The sequence below is a fragment of the Pongo abelii genome, chromosome 19, assembly GCF_028885655.2.
Source record: "Pongo abelii isolate AG06213 chromosome 19, NHGRI_mPonAbe1-v2.0_pri, whole genome shotgun sequence".
NCBI lineage: Eukaryota > Metazoa > Chordata > Mammalia > Primates > Hominidae > Pongo > Pongo abelii.
In genome coordinates this window covers 16,747,202-16,765,973 of record NC_072004.2, presented here as the reverse complement: position 1 = coordinate 16,765,973, position 18,772 = coordinate 16,747,202, and the positions used below count along the sequence as shown (strand labels likewise).

The following is an 18,772-nucleotide window of genomic DNA, read 5'->3' as shown; positions in this document are numbered from 1 at the left end:
GAGGTGGGAGCATCGCTTGAGCCTGGGAGTCGAGGCTGTAGTGATCCGTGATCACGCCACTGCACTCCAGCCTGGGTGACAGAACGAGATCCAGTCTTAAAAAAGAAAAAAAAAAAAAAATCCAGGTGCGGTGACTTATGCCTAAAGTCCCAGCACTTTGGGAGGCTGAGGTGGGCAAATTGCTTGAGCCTAGGAATTTGAGACCAGCCTGGGCCACATGGTGAAACCTCATCTCTACAAAAAATACAGAAAAAAAATTAGCCAGGTGTGGTGATGTGTGCTGGTAGTCCAACTACTCAGGAGGCTGAGGTGGGAGGATCGCTTGAGCCTGGGGAGCATAGGTTGCAGTGAGCCAAGGTTGTGCCACTGCACTCCAGCCTGGGTGACATAGTAAGACCCTGTCTCACAGTAAAAATAAAAATTAAAAAAAAAAAAGAAATACACTTAACTTTTACTTTTTTCTTTGAATTTTCATTTTGTTTTATATGTGTTCTAGAATATTCATTCATAGTGAATAGCTTGTTATTTGACAGAAATGTTTCATGTTATATTAACTCCCTGACAGAATTGAACTTGTTTTATTGGCTCTCAAGTATTGAGTTTAAAGAAGGGGGGAAAAGGAAAAACCTGGACAACGAGCCATTGCGAATATTTGTGTCTGTGTAGGGAACTTTTAGAAGGGTTTCTTTTGAAGGGGTGGACCTCTTTTGCTCCAGCCACCCTGCGGAGTTGAGGGATGTAACTTGTGACCTTCATTCTAGACCATGTGGATTGACTGGCACTTGTCTTTACAGATTTGCCTGAAATAAAAGTAGTTCCAAGCATCTCTTGTTTAAATTGGAGGTAATTCCTTACTCTCTTGAATGTCAGTGGCAGTTGTTATGATAGGTCTTTATGCATATTGCACAAAGGTGAGGTCCTCCAGTTGCTGCTGACTGCACTTCCTCTCCGCTCACCACTGCCTGGTCAGTATACAGAGTGGTGAGAGGTTCTGCTGGACAGCTACCAAACACTTCTCTAGACTCTAATGCAGCAACTCTGTCCATTTCTTTGGATCATTTCCACACTTTATGCAGAGCCAGGAGCTGTTTCCTTCTTTACGCTGATTGGTTTAAGCAGGTGCTGCAGTTGTTTCTTATTCCCTAGCACCAGGGAAAGGGGAATGAAGTTATCTGTTGGCTGGATTTTAGACAGCAGGGAATGTGTGAGATTACTTTGAAGCTCTGATTGGCATTAGAAGCAGGAAAGTATTGGGGAAATAAGATTAGCATGTGTTACCCAAGTCTAAGGGGATACTGAATCTCTTTCCTTACCTTCTGCTGAGTTGACATGTCGCCGTCGTATCTTTAGGCCATAAACCATTTTCTGGGTTACACAGCTCACTTGCTAGGCAAAAGACATGATTTGTCCTTACTATGCCATCTTACTGGTTCAGAGTGACACATGGATGCTACATTGGTTGCAGGGTTAGGTTATTAGCATTTAAACAGGTCTTGTGACCACTGTAGTGTCCCAGGGAGTCAAAGCTGAATGAAACTTGCCCAATTATAAAGCAGACCTACTCATGGTTTGAAAGTTTAAATTTTAAAATCTCCCTAGTTTATCAGTTTTCTCTAGCAATAAATACTCAGAAGAAAGAGGAACTGGCAGTTAGCCAAGGTGAGAAGTTAGGGAGGTCAGATAAAGCAAGTGAAGGAATCATGGTATTGAAATGCTTTAGCAAGTAGAATAGTAGGTACAGTTCTCACTGGACTGTGAAAATTTGATAGAATAAGGGTTCGAAGGTCACAATGAGGACAAAGCAGGATCAGCCACAAGGAAGGTGTGTGATGGGTGGTTGTAGTTGGAGAGAAGACTTTCTGATTTTAGGATCTAGGAGGCAAAGCAGTGCCCACTGCTAATGAGGAGGCAATTGTGATTTTGCATGTGGGGAGTTTAATGGCCATGACCTAAAAGTATTTTAACTGTGAGATATTATGTTGATTGAGTGGCGAGTGTTAGAAAAGCCATTGACATGCATTTTGAAATCTGAAAAATAATGTCAAGGCATAGTGAGCCATGTGATGCAATCACTTATATGTTCTAGGGAATATTTAAGAAGTCATTCCATAATACCAAAAGAGAATGTCGACATAGGGAGATTTTATGAAACGTGAAAAAGGAATTATTTTTAGAATATCACAGTTCAGCAATGTTCTGGAAGTGGACCAAGAAGGATTCATTTTCTTCTTTCCTTCCCCCTTGGATTAGAAGGAGGCATAATGTGGGTGGGACTTCTTTTGGGGAGGTGAATAAGGCCTTCGTTATCTTAAGGAAAAAGCTAAGTGTTGGTTTTGATGAATAGGTAAAAGACTTTGGAGCGCTATTAAGAAGGGAAATTTTTCTCAAAATTAATGAGTTACTTCCATGTTGTCTGGTGAAAACAGGTAAGAGGACAGGTAGAGTTACTATGAGGCAAGATTGACATTAGCCTGGATCAGAATGAACAGTCGAGATTGGAGGGTAAAAACTTTTCAGATAACTGGAATAAAGGAATTTGATTTTTGTTTTATCCAACATACACATACACCTATCATCATGGTCCAGACACTCTCCTGGGAGCTGGGGATGCTTAGAGAAGTAAGATTGGATTCTGGTTCTTGATGAGATGATAACACAGAGAGCCAGATGGATGCTGATAAGCAGCCACTAAGCCACCTAGTGACAATGCTACAAGCAGGTGTGGTCTGTGGTGGAGAAGGAAGGACATGGGCCCAGAGTTCCTCTGTGGAAATCAAGAGAGGCTTCACAGGAGATGTAGCATTTTGACCTGAATTGTAGAGACTATGTAGGACTTTATCAGGCAAGGGAAGGGTAGAAAGCTATGCAAGTGCTGGGCATGTTTAGGTGCGTCCAGAACAGCGAAGATGATGTGGCAGGATGGTGATTGGAGGGAGGTGTGCAAGGGCCAGCCTGCTGTGCTAGAAAGATGTGTTGGAGTTCTGTTTTAATTTGGTTATACAGTTTTGATTTCTGAATTAAATAAAAATGCAGGCCAGTCACAATGGCTCGTGCATGTAATCCCAGCACTCAGGGGAGACTGAGGTGGGAGAATCACTTGAGGTCAAGAGTTTGAGACCTGTAGCCCCAGCTACCTGAGAGACTGAGCTGGGAGGATTGCATGAGCCTGGGAGTTTGAGGCTGCAGTAAGCTATGAGCATGCCACTGTACTGTAGCCTGGGTGACAGAGTGAGATGTTGTCTCTTAAAAACAAAATAAAGCAGTTCCCCCTTATTCACAGTGGATATGTTCCAACACTCCCAGTGGATGCTTGAAACCACAGATAGTACCGAACCCTAATATACTATGATATATATATATCTCCACACATATATATACATATATGTATATATACGTACACATATACATACATATATGTATATATACGTACACATACACACACACACACCCCTATGATGAACTTTGATTTGTATATTAGGCACAGTAAGGAATTAACAGTAACAAATAAGTAATAAAATAGAGCTATTATAGCAATATACTGTAATAGAAGTTACATGAGCGTGGTCTTTTTTCAAATATCATACTGTACTGTACTACACTTACCCATTTTCATACTGCAGTTGACTCCAGATAACTGAAACCACAGAAAGAGAAACTCCTGATATGGTGGGGACTACTATAGTAGCATTCAGTGCATGCTTAGTTTCACTTTTTTCTTTTAGAGTCACAGGTTTTGCAAATGAGACATCAGAGATAAAAGGGTTCCTAATGTGACTGCTCAGCTTAGAAATATTTTAAGCATTTTGCTTCTTTTCACCTTATTATATCTTTAGTATTTTTCCAAATTACTTCAGTCTTAGTAACAACCATAGCTGTTTACATATTCCATTAAGTAGACTTTTGCTCAAAAGTATAAATGCATAAAGATGTTTCTTATAGCATTATAGATAGTGATGAAAAAATTGGAAACATATTAAGTATCTAAAACATGATAAATTATGTATGGGTTATCAAATTTTAAGGTAGAATTGGAATGCTTGAGTGACAGATTAAATGTGGAGGTTGCCAAAAAAGGGAACCAACCCCAGATTTCCGAGTAGAATCTTAACATATTCACTTTCTCATGGGTCCAAATGCTATGAGCATTTGTGTCTGTATGTAAGACCCTTCAAGCAGTACATATAGAATACATTAAAAACCTCTAGACTGGTTTTTAATACACGATCACCAGTTACATTGTAAATGACTAACAATCATTTAAAATTTTTTTAGATAGACATAATTTATCACACTATAAGGAGCTATTTCTGTTTGCCTTTGAATTTTACAAATGATGGTTCATTCTAGCAGCAAATTGCTCGACCCTCGCAAGAAGAAAAAGTAGAAGAAAAAGAAGAGGATAAAGCAGAAAAAACAGAAAAAAAAGAAGAAGAAAAGAAAGATGAAGAGGAAAAAGATGAAAAAGAAGACTCCAAGTGAGTTAAATAATTAGTTATATAATAAGTTAAATGTTTATTTTATTTTTATTTTTGTAGATTTAGGGAGTACAATTGTCACATGGATATATTGCATAGTAGTGAAGTCTGTGCTTTTAGTGTACCATCGCCCAAATAGTGTACATTATACCCATTATACCTCACCCACCCCCTCACACCCTCTCACCTGTTTAAATCTCTAGTGTCTATTATTCCACTCTCTATATCCATGTGTCCACATTATTTAGCTCCCACTTATAAGTGAGAACATGTGATAGTTGACTTGTTTCTGAGTTATTTCACTTAAGATGATAGCCGTTAGTTTGATCCACGTTGCTGCAAAAGTATAGTTGTTTTTTTTTTTGTGACGGCGTCTCGCTCTGTTTCCCAGGCTGGAGTGCAGTGGCATGATCTCGGCTCACTGCAAGCTCCGCTTCCCAGGTTCATGCCATTCTCCTGCCTCAGCCTCCCGAGTAGCTGGGCCTACAGGTGCCCGCCACCATGCCCAGCTAATTTTTTGTATTTTTATTAGAGATGGGGTTTCACCGTTAGCCAGGATGGTCTCCATCTCCTGACCTCGTGATCCATCTGCCTTGGTCTCCCAAAGTGCTGGGATTACAGACGTGAGCCACCACGCCCAGCCTAGTAATTTTTAAATAATGAAATTTAATCTGATGAAATTTTATTTTATTTATTTATTTTCAAGACAGAGTCTTAGTCTGTTGCCCAGGCTGGAGTGCAATGTGCGATCTCAGCTCACTGCAACCTCCGCCTCCCAAGTTCAAGTGATACTTGTGCCTCGGCCTCCCAAGTAGGTGGGATTACAGGCATGCGTCACCATGCCTGGCTAATTTTGTGTTTTTAGTAGAAATGGGGTTTCACCATGTTGCCCAGGCTGATCTTGAACTCCTGACCTCAGGTGGTCCACCCGCCTCAGACTCCCAAAGTGTTGGGATTACAGGCGTGAGCCACCACGCCTGGCCGAAATTTTAGAAACATCTAATAGTTACATGATTAAGTTGATGTGATTAAGGAATAGAATATTACAGTAAATGTAACTTTTGACTTAATGAACTTATTTGCAAGTCATGAGTTATTATTACTTTTCAGAAGGGATTGGTTATAGTAATATATACTTTCCTCCAGGATATATTGAATGTAATTTAATTTTTGATTTGGAAGATTCCTCAGGTTCTGTTTTTGAGCCTCAGGTAGTATATATTAGATAGTATAAAAATGCTAAGAGAGGAAGAGTTCATTTTTATATTTTAGATTCCAGCTTTATTGACTTTGTCATATAAAATGGAGTTCTGGGTTTGTTTGTTGTTGTTATTGCTGTTTTCTTGGTTATAAAATTACATTATAGAAAAACAGGAAAAGAAAGAAAAATATAGTGAAAATTAACCTATGATTCTGCCACTCAGGGAGTTATCGTTGATGTTTTTGTGGACGTACAGGGGTGTGGTAGGAGTAGGGGCATGACGGTTGGTTTGGTTGTTTTTTTTCCCCAAGAACTAGCTTTGTAAATTACATGGAACAAAATTCACCAGTTTGAAATGTGTACATTGATGTGTTTTGACAAGCATATGCACTTGTGTAACTATTATCACAATTGTGATGTAGAATGTTTCCATCACCCCAAACAGTTCCAAACTGACTCCTTTGCAGTCAGTTTCTCTTTCCTCATTTCCAGCCTTTGGCCGTCATGTATCTTTTTTGCTTTCTCTAGAATTACATAAAAATGAAATCATACAGTATGTATGGCTTCTTAGTTTGAAATGTGTACGTTGATGTGTTTTGACAAGCGTATGCACTTGTGTAACTATTATCACAATTGTGATGTAGAATGTTTCCATCACTCCAAACAGTTCCAAACTGACTCCTTTGCAGTCAGTTTCTCTTTCCTCATTTCCAGCCTTTGGCCATCATGTATCTTTTTTGCTTTCTCTAGAACTACATAAAAATGAAATCATACAGTATGTATGGCTTCTTTTACTTAGCATGAATGCCTTTGAGATTCCCTTAGATTGTTGAATGTATCAGTAGTTTGTTCCTTTTTAATATTTATGATGTTATTTCTATAGTCGTTGTGGAACTGTTTAAGATTTACCTAGTTTGTGGAAGCTAAAGTAGCTAGTCACTTGCCATGGTTTTAAAAGAGACAGGTATTCCTCTCATTGTAATTTTATACCTTAGGAAGATACCTCTAAGGGAATATATTTTTTTCTTTTAGTTTGGGTTAAACATTTTTTGGGCCATGTAGCCAGTGGTTCTTCTCACATGGAACTCTGTCATAACTTGATTTTATTTTTTTGTTAAAATTTCTAAACTATTTAACAAGCTTTCATTTATTATCTGTATGAGCTAGGTCTTAGGGAGAATGTGAAAATACATAAGATGTATACTATTCCCAGGTAGTTCATGATTTAGTAGGGGAAAACTAGGTAAAGTACAAGTATTACTTTAAGAAATAAAAGCCTGGCAGTAAGAAGTCAACAGACAACCAGTTAAGTGCTTTGGCAGATTAAGAAGAGGTCGAGGTTACTTCTCTGTGGATAATTTGGAGGACATTAGCAGATGCTAGTGGTTAATGTGGGTAGGGTAGAGGGAATCACATGAATAGCTAGTGGAAGATAATGATTTCATTAGACTTAACATAGTGTGCATCAAGAAGAGAAGTGGAAGGTGGATTGGAGTTAAATTTTGTAGAGCTTTAATGAAAGCCAAAAATGGTAGACTTCATTCAGGAGACTGTGCTGTGTGTCTGGGAATAGTTAGAAAGGGATTAGAATGGATGGAGTGGTTTATTGCCAAAGCTATCCTGCTAGAATGTTGATTCATTGGCAAGATAGAATGAATAGGCTAGAGATATGAATCAGGGAGGCCAGTAGGAAAGGCCAGGATTGGGGTACTAAGGTGTTGAGTAAGTGTAGTGGTAGTAGAAATAGAGATGGTAGAATTAGTGAGAGAGGCATTTCTGAGATGAAATAACCAAAACTTGGCATTAGATCACATGTAGGAAGTATGGGAAAAGGGAGACAGCAAAGGATGATATCAAATCTGTAAACCTGAATGATGATGAACATGGTAGGAATGTTAACAACAAATGATTAGAGAATGACGTGGAGCAAGGAGCAGAGGTGAGGATGAATATGATTTTGGATATGTTCAGTTTCTATTGATGGAAAATCCAGGTGGCCCTTCCAGCAGGTAGTTGGGAAGACAAGCCTGAGTCTTTGGAGTTGGGGTGTGAGTCCAAAGATGGAGATTGGAGTCTTCCCAGTAGAACTTATGAGAATGGGTAACCTCACATAGCTCTAAGGCTCTAGGGGACAGCCTTGGGAAATCCCTATATGAAAGGGATGAGAGGAGCCCAGCACAGTGGCTCATTCCTGTAATCCCAGCCAAGGTGGGAGAATTGCTTTAGCACAGGAATTCATGACCACCCTGGGCAACATGGTGACACCCTGTCTCTGCAAAAAATACAAAAATTAACCAGGTATGGTGGCACGTGTCTGTAGTCCCAGCTACTCGAGAAGCTGAGGTGGGAGGCTCACCTGAGCCCAAGAGATTGAGGCTGCAGTGAGCTGTGTTCGCGCCACTGCTCTTCAGCCTGGGTGACGGAGTGAGACACTTTCTCAAAAACAAAAAACAGAAACCCAAAAGAAAGGATGAGAGGAGAAAGGTCTGTTCCCAGAAGGAAAGCCAGAGTAGCAGCAGGGATATTTCAAAAGCTAAGTTTCAAGTGATATAAAAAGAAGAATTAACTGCAGCGTCAGTTGTGACCGAAAGACTTGTGGAGAAAATTGAGAAGAGGTCATTTGATTTTGCAGTTTGCAAGTCATTGGTGACTTTTGAGAAAACATCTTTTAACAGGAGGCTGCAGAATAGAAGCCAGCTTTATAAGGGAATAAGTAAGTAAAGGGAAAGGACTATGTAGTAACTTCAATTTAGGACTGAAGGGGAGATAATTATTTTTGAGAAAAATCAGCATCTTCCATTAAGCAAAAATAATTGAGTCTTTGAGTATTGCCATCTATCCATTCATTTGCAAAAATGTACATTGAGTACGTTTCCTTAAATATAACAACCATGGGAGGTAAGTAGTACAGAGAATGGTCTTCCAGTATTACATGTAGTACTGTTGCTGTTAATAGGAACCATCATGTTTCTACATGCCTGAGACGATAGTAAGCTCTTTATATCCTGAGGGAGTTTTAGCTTGAATAATAGCACACTGTTACTTGATGCTGACTGTGTTCCAGGCAGTGTTCTGGGTACTTTATTTAACTCCTTCAGTCCTGGCAACAGTCCCATGAAATAAACTCTTTTTCTCATTGTACAGATGAGGAAACAGGCCCATGGTGGCGAGGCAGCTTGTCCAGGGTCATCACATGGCTAGTAAATCACAACTGTGGCACAAACCCAGGCAGCCTGGCTCCAGAGGCCATTTCCTAAGCATTAACCATTACTGCCCAATTTGTACATAATTAGTATCAGACATGATTTAGAGTATTGAGTCTGGTTTTATAAAACAATATTGTAGATTATTACTATAAAACAATATTGTGGATTATTACTATAGAAAAGGCATCTATCATGAAGATCATCTATTTTAGCTTCTTCGTTTCATACATGAGGCAACCTAGACCAAAGGCAAATAAAACCCCAGAATTCCTGCCTTTTGGTGTAGGCTGTTGTCTCTGGATTGCAGGTCTAGGGCTTTTCTGCTGTCATTTGTTACTTTCTTATGGAGTAGTTCTGGTTTCTAAATCAGTTGGTTTGAAATGTGTTTAAATTTAAGTCCATTAACACGTAAAATAGGTCTTATAAAATACCTTATTTTAGCTGGTCAAAACTCTTAAAAACTATGGTATGGCAGAATTGTTGATAATTTTTTTTTTTTTGAGTAACTGAGAGATTAGGTAGTTTTATTCAATTTCTATTTAGATAATATTCAAAACTAAAACCTTCTTTGATGTATGTATACTTTGGAATCACACAAGTTTTCATTTGCTTTTGTGTCCAGAGAAAATACCAAGGAAAAGGACAAGATAGATGGTACAGCAGAAGAAACTGAGGAAAGAGAGCAAGCCACACCCCGGGGGCGAAAGACTGCCAACAGTCAGGGCCGCCGTAAGGGCCGGATCACCAGGTCCATGACAAACGAAGCTGCAGCTGCCAGTGCTGCAGCCGCAGCGGCCACTGAAGAGCCCCCACCACCTCTGCCACCGCCACCAGAACCCAGTGAGTGGAAACGATTGGCATAAACAGGCCATAATTTTGTTTGGGATTCTGTTTCACTGCTAGGATAGGGTAGAAGGGACTTTTAATATTGACAACCTAGAAATAATCCTGAAGTGTGGTCTTTAAATTTTTTAAACTTTAATGTCAAAGTTTTTTGAAAAAGAGCATCACCCACAGTCTTGCCACCCCAATATAGCTGTTTTTTATTTAGTTGTTATGCTAGTGTGCATGTTACTGTGTCTTCTGATATCATAACTTGGTATATATCATAAATATTTTCTAATTTCTAATAATTACCATTTTTATTTTTTAATGGCTGTGTAATATTGAGGCATGACTTCTTTAACCATTCTCTTATTGCTGAATGATTAGGTTGTCTGCCCTCTTCCCTGCTTTTAAACCAATGTATATAGCACTGTAATAAAAAAATCTTTATTCACATAGTATTTTATGTTAAATTATTTTTCATGGAATAAATTCTTAGGCAAGGGAATACTGGATCTAATAGTCCAAGCATCTTTCTCTCTCTCACTAAGTATTGTCTCATTAGTTTATAAAAAGGCTAGATTAATGATAGAGTACCACTGTTAATGATTCAGAGGTATCATTGTTACTGAAGTATGAAAGAAAATACAGTTGAGGGAATGGCAAGAATGAGATAGGGGCACTAACTAGATAGGAGGAGGAAAGATAGGCTGGGACAGGTCACGATGGGCCTTGTTTAAAATGTATTTTGCTTTGATTATGAAGTGGGGAACTGGCGGAGGTTTTTAAATAGAGGAATGCTGTGATTAGATTTGTGTCTTAGAAAGATAACTGGTAGCAATTGTGGAGGTCAGTTTAGACAGAATAAGGGCTGGAGGCAGAGGGCCCAGCATGTATGCAGTGGCCCAAGCAAGGAGGGGATGGATTCAGAGTTGATGCATGTCATTGGATGTGAGTGGTAAATGGGAGGCAGGATTCAAAAATTAGTCTATCAGTCTAAGGAGCCTATTAGTAACTTGAGTGACTGGGTGAATGCTGGTACTATAAATTGAGAAAGGGAATATGGCAGGAGCTCATATCAGGCCTGATGATCTCAGATTTTTTTTTTTTTTTTCCTGAAGCAAAAGAGAACATATTCAGTTCATGATCCATCTTTACCCACTGGATGTCGGACACTCGGGGATGAACTAAAGGGGCTCCAGGAGTTAGGACAAGATGGAGGCTCAGAGGAGAGGAGAGGGAATTGTGCTTGGACAGGAAGGAGGAGGGCTGCTTCTTCCTTTGACACTGCAGGAGAGGAGAGGTGGAGATCACTAAGTGGGAAGCTACTGGGTGAGGTGGGACTTCTCCAGAAAAAAACTAAAAATGTTTAAAAATGTAGACATGAAAAGAACTTTTAAGGACATTGAAAAAGATCATAATATTGAAGTGTTGACTTGTTTCTTCTAGTTTGGTAGAGGAGAGGTTACTATCCTATTTCTGCAGTTTCTTTCACCAAATGCTTTTACATAGTCTTTTATGTCAGATAAAGAGATTATATTATTATATGATTGGTTTGAATAAAGGATTTAACTTTGTTTTTCTCTGCCTGATTGGGTTCTCTCTTTATTTTAGTTTCTACAGAGCCTGTGGAGACCTCTCGATGGACAGAAGAAGAAATGGAAGTTGCTAAAAAAGGTAAATTGTAGTAGTTCCGGTTTCTCAGGTTTTTGTTTTGTTTTTTAGGGTTATTAGTAATGAGTGAGATGGAACTAATTTTTTTAATTGGAAAAAAATTTCTTTCAAAAAGGCAAAGAGGACTCAGAAGTGACTTTAAGAGTTCTTTTCTGGTAGTATGGTACCCAATAAAGTACCCCCAGTGTGCCTTGTTTAAGATGCCCAGTTTTAAGGGATTTAAGATTCTCTCTGCAGTTTTATTTTGAATGTCATTTAATTAAAGAACAAGTAGGTCATTTTCACTTTTTTAGAATAATTATGACTCTATGCTATTGAAATTGTTTTGGAATGAATGTTGATATAAAGTCTATATTTCTATTACTTAAAAGTTGTATTTAATAGGATAGGATGGTAAATACTTTTGTCAGTTTGCATTTGGTAAGTCATTTAATTATAAACCACTAGCAGATTGCTCTGTGATTCAGAGGAAAGAGCATGAAGTTTGTAACCAGGCCAGCGAAGGTTTGAGTCCTGTCTCTGCCACTTTCATAGCTTTGTGGCCTTCCTCTTACTCTGGCACTTTATGGACCTTGTGCTTTTCTGTCGTTGCTTGTTAATGTACTATAATTTGAAATTGAACTGAAATTTCTAATAGGATAAATAATTGGTAATATTGAGAAAGATTAGCTAATTTTTTGGTGGTTAAATATTTACCTTGCAATTGTAAAGATAAATTATTGTAAATAGCTTGACATTTGAGTGACATTTCAGATTTTTTTGTATCACCCCCTATATATGTATACAAATGCATAGATACATATTCTTTGCACGTGTGTGTGTTTATGTGTGTGCATATATATATTGATTACAGAAGTGTTAAATTGCATAGTTTTCTGTAATGCATTGTATTACCATAGGATTTTTTTTAATTGGCTAGTATTTTTCTGATGGCATTGCTTGATTGTGAATTGACTGAGGACAAATATGGATTATAAGTGGAGTCATATATATATCTTTAAATTGTGTTCATCATTTATATATGATTACCTTATTGGCTTGATATATTGTGTCCAGAGATCTAGATGTACCTAATCATTTAGTTTGCAAGTATTTGAGTATTACTAATGTGTCTAATGTTGTCCTAGCCCTGTGAGAGATACATAGGAAGGACAAGGTTTAGCCCTTCTGTTAATGAGCATGTTTTAAATTTGAGGGGGAGAAATATAGAACTGTAAATGAGTTTTGTTTCAATAAGTATTTTTATAAGTATCAAAGTATATATGATAAGTAATTGAAAGCACACTTCTAGTGTCAATAGTTGTGAATACAATGATTAAGTTAATTTATTATTTCTCTTGTTTGCTTGATCAGGTGACTGTTCAATTAACATTTGGTCTGTTTTTAAAATGCAGGTCTAGTAGAACATGGTCGTAACTGGGCAGCAATTGCTAAAATGGTGGGAACGAAAAGTGAAGCTCAATGTAAAAACTTCTATTTTAACTATAAAAGGCGACACAATCTTGACAACCTCTTACAGCAGCATAAACAGAAAGTGAGTATATCAGGGGTGGTGACTCTTTCTTACTGTTTTTTACTTAGAGTGTTGTTGTTGTTTGAGATAGAGTCTCACTCTGTCACCCAGGCTAGAGTGCAGCAGTGCAATCTTGGCTCACTGCAAACTCTTCCTTCCGGATTCAAGTGATTTCCTGCCTCAGCCTCCCTAGTAGCTGGGACTACAGGCGCCCGCCACCATGCCTGGCTAATTTTTGTAGTTTTAGTAGAGACAGTGTTTCACCATGTTGGCCAGGCTGGTCTTGAACTCCAGACCTCAGGTAATCCACCTGTCTCAGCCTCCCAAAGTGCTGGGATTACAGGTGTGAGCCACTGCATCTGGCCTTGATGTTGTGTTTTTTTTTTGTTTTTTGTTTTTTTGTTTTTTCTGAGCTTCAGAGATTGGTTTTAAGAGAAATCTTTTTGTATCTTATATTTTTATTTACTGCACTTACATGTAAAAGGTATGCTAAATTTTTAGTATAGGCTAGCTGTTTCTCTGTTTATTGCTTAAGGAGTAAAGTTTCTATTTGTATTCCTAACAGTCCAAACAAGGCCCATCATGACCTGCCCCAGCTTATCTTTCCTTCTCCGAAGTTTCTATTTGTAGTAAAGGGAATTAAATACTCTTGAATTACTGTAGGCTGGATTTGAAAAATATAAACTTTTTGGAGGTTGAATTGAAAACTTTAGTTGGAGGTCTGTTGATAATATCAAGTGAATTGATTTGGTATATTAGACATTTTTTCAGAGCGAAGATTCCATGGTATAAATATTAAAAACCAGGGAGTATAACATTATTGGAAATTCCTTAATAAGAAAGTTCCAGTGTAGTGGTTGTCAAAGACCATAGAGCTTTTTGATGATTCCATGAGGTCAAGACTATTTTCATAAAAATATCAATCAAATGTTATTTACTTTTTTTCAGTATATGACATTTGCATTTATGGTGTCAAAGCTGTGGTAGATGAAATTGCTGATGCCTTAACATAAGTCTTGGCAGGAAACCAAATGGTGCTAGTACTCAATGTATTTTTCATCTCTGAGCATTTGCAGTTCTTTCTTAAAATGTCACTTAAGAATGTCCTTGATGACGCAGTAAAAGTTAGTTTTATTAAATCTCACCCCTTGAGTATGTCTTTTTATACTTCGTGTCATGTAATGGGAAGTAAACATAAAGTTCTTCTGCTCTATACCAAAATATGATGGTTCTCTCAAAGAAAAGCACTTTGGCAATTGTTCAAGTTCTAAGTTGCACCAGCCTCCCCTTTTCCATGGAATGTCATTTTAGATTGAAAGTATGACAGACAAACTATGTTTTCAGACTGGGATTTTGGGAGACATTTTCTTGAAAATTAGTGAATGAGGCTGTCTTTCAAATAAAATAACTGATAGTATTTGTTGCCACTTTAAAATTTTGAGTTTTCAAGCAAAAAATGAGAATTCTAACCATGAGCTTCACACCTTCTCATTACAGATTTTCTGATGAGATCAGTGGTAATAATAGTAAATGCGATAGTTGTTACTGTGTGATGAAATGTATCCAAATTTGAAAAACTTGCTTTAACTCAATACTTTCCAAATGGCCATTTCATGATGTTATAATGTGATATGGTTTGGCTTTGTTGCCACCCAAATCTCATCTTTAATTGTAACTCCCACAATTACCATGTGTCATGGGAGGGACTCAGCGGGAGATAATTGAATCATGGGATAGGTCTTATTCTCATGCTATTCTCGTGATAGTGAATAAGTCTCACGAGATCTGATGGTTTTATAGAGAGGAATTTCCCCACACAAGCTCTCTTTTTTTGCCTGCCCCATCCATTAGAGATGTTACTTGCTCCTCCTTGCTTTCTGCCATGATTGTGAGGCCTCCCCAGTCATGTGGAACTGTAAGCCCTTTAAGCCTCTTTTTCTTCCCAGTCTTGGGTATGTCTTTTTAAGCAGCGTGAAAACGGACTAATACAATAAATTGGTACTGGTAGAGTAGGGTGTTGCTGAAAAGATACCTGAAAATATGGAAGCAACTTTGGAACTGGGTAACAGGAAGAGGTTGGAACAGTTTGGAGGGCTCAGAAGAAGACAGGAAAATGTGGAAATGTTTGGAGCTTCCTAGAGAGTTGTTGAATGGCTTTGACAAAAATGCTGATAGTGATATGAACAATAAGGTCCAGGCTGAGGTGATCTCAGATGGAAATGAGGAACTTGTTGGGAATTGGAGCAAAGGTGACTCTTCTTATGTTTTAGCAAAGAGACTGGCAGCATTTTGCCCCTCCCCTAGAGATTTGCAGAACTTTAAACTTGAGAGAGATGATTTAGGGTATCTGGCGGAAGACATTTCTAAGCAGCAAAGCATTCTAGAGGTGACTTGGGTGCTGTTAAAGGCATTCAGTTTTATGAGGGAAGCAGAGCATAAAAGTTTGGAAAATTTGCAGCCTAACAACGTGATAGAAAAGAAAATCCCATTTTCTGAGGAGGAATTTAAGCCCGCTGCAGAAATTTGCATAAGTAATGAGGAGCTGAATGTTAATTTCCAAGACAATGGGGAAAATTTCTTCAGAGCGTGTCAGAGGTCTTTATGGCAGCTCCTCCCATCACAGGCCTGGAGGCTGAGGAGGAAAAAATGATTTCATGCCCTGGACCCAGGACCCCCTTGCTGTTTGCAGCCCAGGGACTTGGTGCTCTGCACCCCAGCAGCTCTAGCCATGGCGGAAAGGGGCCAAGGTACAGCTTGGGCCGTGGCTTCAGAGGGTGCAAGCCCCAAGCCTTTGCAGCTTCCATGTAGTGTTGAGCCTGTGGGTACACAGAAGTCAAGAATTGAGGTTTGGGAACCTCTGCCTAGATTTCAGAGGATGTATGGAAACGCCTGGATGTTCAAGCAGAAGTTTGCCACAGAGGTGGGGCTCTCATGGAGGACCTCTGCTAGGGCAGTGCAGAAGGGAAATGGGGGGTCAGACTCCCTACTAGTGCACTGCCTAATGGAGCTGTGAGAAGAGGGCCACCATCCTCCAGAATGGTAGATCTACCTACAGTTTGCACCGTGCGCCTGGAAAAGCCTCAGACACTCAACGCTAGCCTGTGAAAGCAGCCAGGAAGGAGGCTGTACCCTGCAAAACCACAGGGTTGGAGCTGCCCAAGACCATGGGAACCCACCTCTTGCATCAGCACGACCTGGATGTGAGACATGGAGTCAAAGGAGATAATTTTGGAGCTTTAAGGTTTGACTGCTCTGCTGGATTTTGGACTTGGATAGGCCCTATAGCCCCTTTGTTTTGGCCAATTTCTTCCATTTGGAACAGCTGTATTTACACCATACCTGTGCCTCCATTGTATTTAGGAAGTAACTAGCTTGCTTCTGCTTTCACAGGCTCATAGGGGAAGGGACTTGCCTTGTCTCGGATGAGACTTTGGGCTATGGACTTTTGGGTTAATGCTGAAATTAGTGAAGACTTTGGAGGACTGTTGGGAAGGCATGATTGGTTTTGAAATGTGAAGACATGAGATGTGGGAGGGGCCAGTGGCAGAATGATATGGTATGGCTGTGTCCCCACCCAAATCTCATCTTGAATTGTAGGTCCCACAGTTCCCATGTGTTGTGGGAGGGACCCAGTGGGAGATAATTGAATCATGGGGCAGGTCTTTCTCATGCTATTTTTGTGATAGTGAATAAGACTTACGAGATCTACTGGTTTTATAAAGAGGAGTTCCCCTGCACAAGCTCTTTTTTTTTTTTTTTTGGCCTGTCGCCATCATGTAAGACGTTACTTGCTCCTCCTTGCCTTTTGCCATGATTGTGAGGCCTCCCCAGCCATGTGGAACTGTAAGTCCATTAAACCTCTTTTACTTCCCAGTCTCAAGTATGTCTTTATCAGCAGCATGAAAACGAACTAATATATAATGGATCATGCATTGATAAAAGATTGATAATTTTTTTTAATATACCAAATGTAAGATAGATTATAGATGTTTGTCTTTTTTCTTTTTTCTTTTTTTTGAGATGGAGTCTCACCCTGTTGCCCAGGCTGGAGTGCAGTGGCATGATCTTGGCTTACTGCAACCTCCGCCTCCCAGGTTCAAGCAATTCTCCTGCCTCAGCCTCCTTAGCAGCTGGGATTACAGGCGCACGCCACTACGCCCGGCTAATTTTTGTATTTTTAGTAGAGATGGGGTTTCACCTTGTTGGTCAGGCTGGTCTTCAGCTCCTGGCCTCAAGTGATCTGCCTGCCTCGGCCTTCCAAAGTACTGGGATTACAGGCGTGAGCCACCGTGCCTGGCCAGATTATAGATTTTAACAGAGTATAAAGGGTTCCTTGATATGGTATCAGATTTCATATTGTAACTAACAAATAAGAAGTGACACTTGGTGAGTTTTGGTACAGTATCAAAAAATAATATTCATAAGTATCTGAAAAATCTGTTAAAATATTCTTCCCTTTTCCAACTACATATCTGTGTGAGGCTACATTGTTTTCTTATACTTCAACCAAAACATTAGATGACTTAATGTAATCCACAGATTAGATCATATGTGGAAGTACCTTGAGAATTGTGCTGTCTCTGTTGGATCAGACATGGAAGAGATTTCCAAAAAGGGAAGGTTGTGCCAACTGTTTTAGTAAGTCATTTTTTTTTTTTTTGAAAATGGTTACTTTTCATTAAAAAAATAAATTTTTGGCCAGGCGCGGTGGCTTATGCCTGTAATCCCAGCACTTTGGGAGGCTGAGGAGGGCAGAACACAAGGTCAGGAGATCAAGACCATCCTGGCTAACATGGTGAAACCCCATCTCTACTAAAAATACAGAAAAAAATATTAGCCGGCCGTGGTGGTGGGTGCCTGTAGTCCCAGCCATTGGGGAGGCTGAGGCAGGAGAATGGTGTGAACCCGGGAGGCAGAGCTTGCAGTGAGCCGAGATCGCACCACTGCACTCCAGCCTAGGCGACAGAGCGAAACTCCATCTCAAAATAAATAAATAAATAATTTATGTGTTTATATTGTTTTTAATAATTTAAAATTTTGAAGTTTTCTTAGTTTTAGTTTCTGATATAGTAAGTGTCTATCTGGCTATCTATATTTCTCCCCTAAAGAAAAGCTCTTTGGCCAGGCGCGGTGGCTCACGCCTTTAATCCCGGCACATTGGGAGGCCGAGGCGGGCGGATTACGAGTTTAAGAGATCAAGACCATCCTGACCAACATGGTGAAACCCTGTCTCTACTAAAAATACAAAAATTAGCTGGGTGTGGTGGTGTGCACTTTTAATCCCAGCTACTCGGGAGGCCGAGGCAGGAGAATCACTTGAACCTGGGAGGCGGAGGTTGCAGTGAGCTGAGATCGCGCCACTGTGCTCCAGCTGGGCAACAGAGTAAGACTCCGTCTCAAAAGAAAAAGAAAAAAGAAAAGTTCTCTGCAGCCTTTAATACTTTTTAAGAGTGTTGCATCCTTAGACCAAAAAATTTGAGAATTATTAAAGTGTGATAGTAAAGCTAATAAGATTTGAATTTATTAAGAGTATACAAAGTATAACATTGACTGATTTAAAAGTGTGTATACAAAGGGACCTTTAGGTTAATAATAAGAATGTGAGAGTTAAAAATATGCTGTAGCAACCAAAACATGAAAAAGTCTACTGACAAGATAAAGACTTGACTTCAGGAGGTAACATCCAAAATGTTTTGAGACAAAGTGAAGTAAAAAATGAGTCAGATATGTATTTAAAATATAAATGTTGGCTGGGCGCAGGGACTCACGCCTGTAATCTCAGCACTTTGGGACGTCAAGGTGGGCGGATCATTAGGTCAGGAGATTGAGACCATCCTGGCTAACATGGTGAAACCTCGTCTCTACTAAAAGTACGAAA

General features: G+C 39.4%; 1 protein-coding gene across 20 annotated transcripts in view; it reads left to right on the top strand.

The window, feature by feature from the left end:
- NCOR1 (nuclear receptor corepressor 1) overlaps positions 1-18,772 on the top strand; it is a 185,405-nt gene that overhangs the window by 86,866 nt on the left and 79,767 nt on the right. For 11 of the 20 annotated variants that reach the window (XM_054536269.2, XM_054536262.2, XM_054536268.2 and 8 more), the window contains 4 exons: positions 4,348-4,475; positions 9,505-9,722; positions 11,322-11,384; positions 12,776-12,915. In XM_054536269.2, the coding sequence (XP_054392244.2) occupies positions 4,348-4,475; positions 9,505-9,722; positions 11,322-11,384; positions 12,776-12,915 (549 nt within the window). The remainder of the gene's footprint in view (positions 1-4,347; positions 4,476-9,504; positions 9,723-11,321; positions 11,385-12,775; positions 12,916-18,772) is intronic. The other 9 variants (XM_054536273.2, XM_054536266.2, XM_063718396.1 and 6 more) reach the window with 1 other exon arrangement.